The sequence below is a fragment of the Egretta garzetta genome, unplaced genomic scaffold, assembly GCF_000687185.1.
Source record: "Egretta garzetta isolate BGI_Z169 unplaced genomic scaffold, ASM68718v1 scaffold33, whole genome shotgun sequence".
Lineage (NCBI taxonomy): Eukaryota > Metazoa > Chordata > Aves > Pelecaniformes > Ardeidae > Egretta > Egretta garzetta.
Window position 1 is genome coordinate 726,063 of NW_009259250.1, and position 3,218 is coordinate 729,280.

The following is a 3,218-nucleotide window of genomic DNA, read 5'->3' on the forward strand; positions in this document are numbered from 1 at the left end:
CAGCGGGGCGCTTCCCGCCTTTTGGGCAGCACTGAGGGCTCAGGAGCACCCTCCGCTCCAGCTGCGGGATGATCGGCCCCCGAGGTGCCCGTGGCAGCTGCGCGGTCCCGTCCCGTTACAATGAAAGAATCTTGCTCTCCAGAACCACCTCTGGGATGGTGCCTGCTCACAGGCAGAGGCCAAAGGGGATGGTTATGGAACAACAGGGCTCTTCATAAACTCCTGCGGGTGTCTAATTTATGTCATTAAGTGGTTTGAGGGCCCCGTGTGAAGGGCTGAAAGTTTGCGTAGTTGGAGGCAGCCTTTGGCGAGGCTGACGTGGAAACGGGTGTCAGGATCGGCTGAGGTTGCAGAGCAGGTAAATAGTGGAGTGGCTTTTACCTCTTGTTCCAGTCAGTGCCCTCTGTGTCCGCTTCAGTCATGTTGTTCCTGTTCTGGTTAACTGGTGACTGTAGTTGCGTGTTCGTCTGTGTGTGGTTGAATGCTTATTTTTCTTCAAGGGTCGACTTCAACTTCTAAAACTAAAGGTTTTTTTTCCTCTTCCTAGAGAAGCCATTTTGATCGAATTCATCATGGTCTCCAGGGAATTTGTGCAGTGTCGCAAAGGACCTATGCTGATCAAGGTGATTAATTGTGAAGAATTTCTCAGGCCAAAAAACCAACACACCCCCACCACTCTCCCCCCCAAAAAACTTAAAAAAACAAAGCAGTGTTTCAAACTCAGAAATCAGCCTTCCAGGTGATGGGGAATCCATGTCAGTATGGAGATTTAGATGAAAAATAGTGGCTTATTTGCCATATTTGATGTTGAGCTAAAGCTATAAATAGAAGTTGAACTTTATATAACATAGGAACAGTGATGGTAATTAATATTCCAAAGGAGACTGTGGTTATGAGATATTAATTGGGTACAAAGTTCATAGCTTCTGCTGTGTTTGCAATCGATAGAGATTGCATAGATATCTCTTTCTGCCATATTTTCTCCTTTATAAGCTACTGATTTTATGGCTTCAGTAAGCATTTATCTTTTGCACTAAACATCAATAGAAGCTATGTTGGAAAATATTACAGTAAACTATCCAGACATCTTGGGTTAAGTTCTTAAAGGATTTGTAGCAGGATGGATGGGTCAGACAGAATTCAGTTGCCTTGTTTCATTTTACATTATTTTCCCTGTAAAATTTGAGACTGGTTGTTTTTATTGCAGAGCGAATACCTCCATGCAACCTTTCCTTTTGTCCAGGAGGTTACTCTCAGATGTGAGGTGTAATTTACTTCTCTAAACCTAGTTCATTAAGTTGCATCATTTTCAATAGCCATTTTACTTTTTTTAAAAAAAAATATTTTTTCAGACATGAATTAATTCAGAAATTATAATCTGGTATTCCTGCAGTAAAACGTTAATTGCTGAAACAAAAATAACTCAAATGTTCTCTCTTTCAGTTGATGCCGATGTCACAGTTATTGGCTCTGGTCCTGGAGGGTATGTTGCCGCTATCAAAGCAGCTCAGCTTGGATTTAAGGTAAGATGAGACCTCACTCGAGTAGCAGAATATTCATCCAGATGAACTTGGAAGATGCTTGTGTGATACTGAAAAACTGAAATTCTTCTGTCACATCTTGGGCCACCAGATGCTGTTGACATGTCAATACTCTTTCTTTACCTTGCTTACCCAGATTATATGAAGGTATTGCTGTCTATAGCCCTGCTAGGCTACTGACAAAGCTGCTCAGGACAGCTTGCTTTTGATTAGAAGCGATAACTGAAGTGGGCTTATACTTTCATGGAAGAGAAGGTGGGAAAAGAATGCTAGGAAGGAATTTTTCTCCCAGCAAAGAAAAGGAGGGGGGCAGGAGGGGGGAATCGAGACTGTGACAAAAAGGCCACTGAAAAACTCCTGAAGAACAGACCGAGGGAACTCAAGAGGAAGAAACAATATTCAACTGATTGTGTTTTTTCAATGTGAATAGAGGAGTTCCATTGCTATGTGAAAATTTTAGAGGCGAAACTATGTCTGTAGAAATACTAGAGTATGTAATTTACATTTATGTTCATCTGTTTTCTGTCTGTTGTCTTTGAATGCCCTTTGAAAGAGGCAACTTTTGTCTGATGTGTGCTAATGATGTATCATTTAATTGAGTATTGCAAGAGTTATATGTGCATAGTGCATTTCAGGTTTTCTAAACTTACGAAAATACAGAGTGTGACTTCAGCAGCATATTTTTTTACCTTCACTCCTTAATATGAGACCAACCTACTCTCTTGGCACTGCGTTATTCTTCTCTTAATTATTTTGAAATCTGAGAAGGTGGTGCTAGCAGTCTTGAGCGTGTTCAAGATGGCTGATATGTCCCAATGCTTCTGAATTAAGACATCTGGACTTCATGACAAAAATGAGTTGATTAGACGACCTGGGAAGGACAGGAATGCCTGTTGATGAGTGGAGTTCCAGTGAAACACTGGAAGGGGGGCCCAGATAGCGTGTAGCCTTCACCCTTAGATATTTTCAGAACTTGGCTGTACGAGGCCCTGAGCCACCTGATACATGTTTGATGTGGACTGTCTTTGGAGCAGGAGCTTTGACTAGGTGGCCTCCAGAGGAGGTCCCTTCAACCTAAACTTCTCTGTAATTTTGAGGGTTCTCTCTTCTTGCCCATTACTCCCACAGGTGTGTTTCAGTGATGTCATCTTTGGGTCTCTTTCAGCCTTCTAATGTGTAACTGTACCAAAATACAAATGTTTCAGATTCCATTAAGAAGTTTTACGTCTGCCTGTGACCTAGTGCCGGTGATAGAGTTGTCTTTATCCATGTTCGTGAATTTTTTTTTTTCTTAATAAATGCTCTTGCTTCTAGATATATGTTGTTACTGAGCTATTAGTACCTGAGAAAAAACATGCTCACTGCTACAGGTTTTAATTGAGATTGAGGCCTTCTCCCATGTAAGTTCATGTTTGTTTATTCTAAAGCTATTTTTTTTGGCTATATGCCTGCTTTTCTTGGAGCAACACTGTGCTCGGGTCCTTCGTATCTGTGGTTAGCAATAGAATACCATATACAAGGAGGTTAAAAAGTGCCCTGGATTCTGTTTTTCATCATAGCAATGGTACCCTGGGGTGTATTAGGAGGGGTGTGGCCAGCAGGGCGAGGGAGGTTCTCCTCCCCCTCTACTCTGCCCTGGTGAGACCCCACCGGGAGTACTGTGTCCAGTTCTGGGCT

At 42.2% G+C, this 3,218-nt stretch overlaps 1 protein-coding gene across 1 annotated transcript in view; it reads left to right on the top strand.

Annotated features, from left to right (window-relative positions):
- The window catches only part of DLD (dihydrolipoamide dehydrogenase), a 21,794-nt gene that overhangs the window by 4,020 nt on the left and 14,556 nt on the right, over positions 1-3,218 (top strand). Inside the window, exons 2-4 of the mRNA XM_035891685.1 lie at positions 274-358; positions 548-623; positions 1,444-1,523. Coding sequence (XP_035747578.1) covers positions 274-358; positions 548-623; positions 1,444-1,523 — 241 coding nt within the window. The remainder of the gene's footprint in view (positions 1-273; positions 359-547; positions 624-1,443; positions 1,524-3,218) is intronic.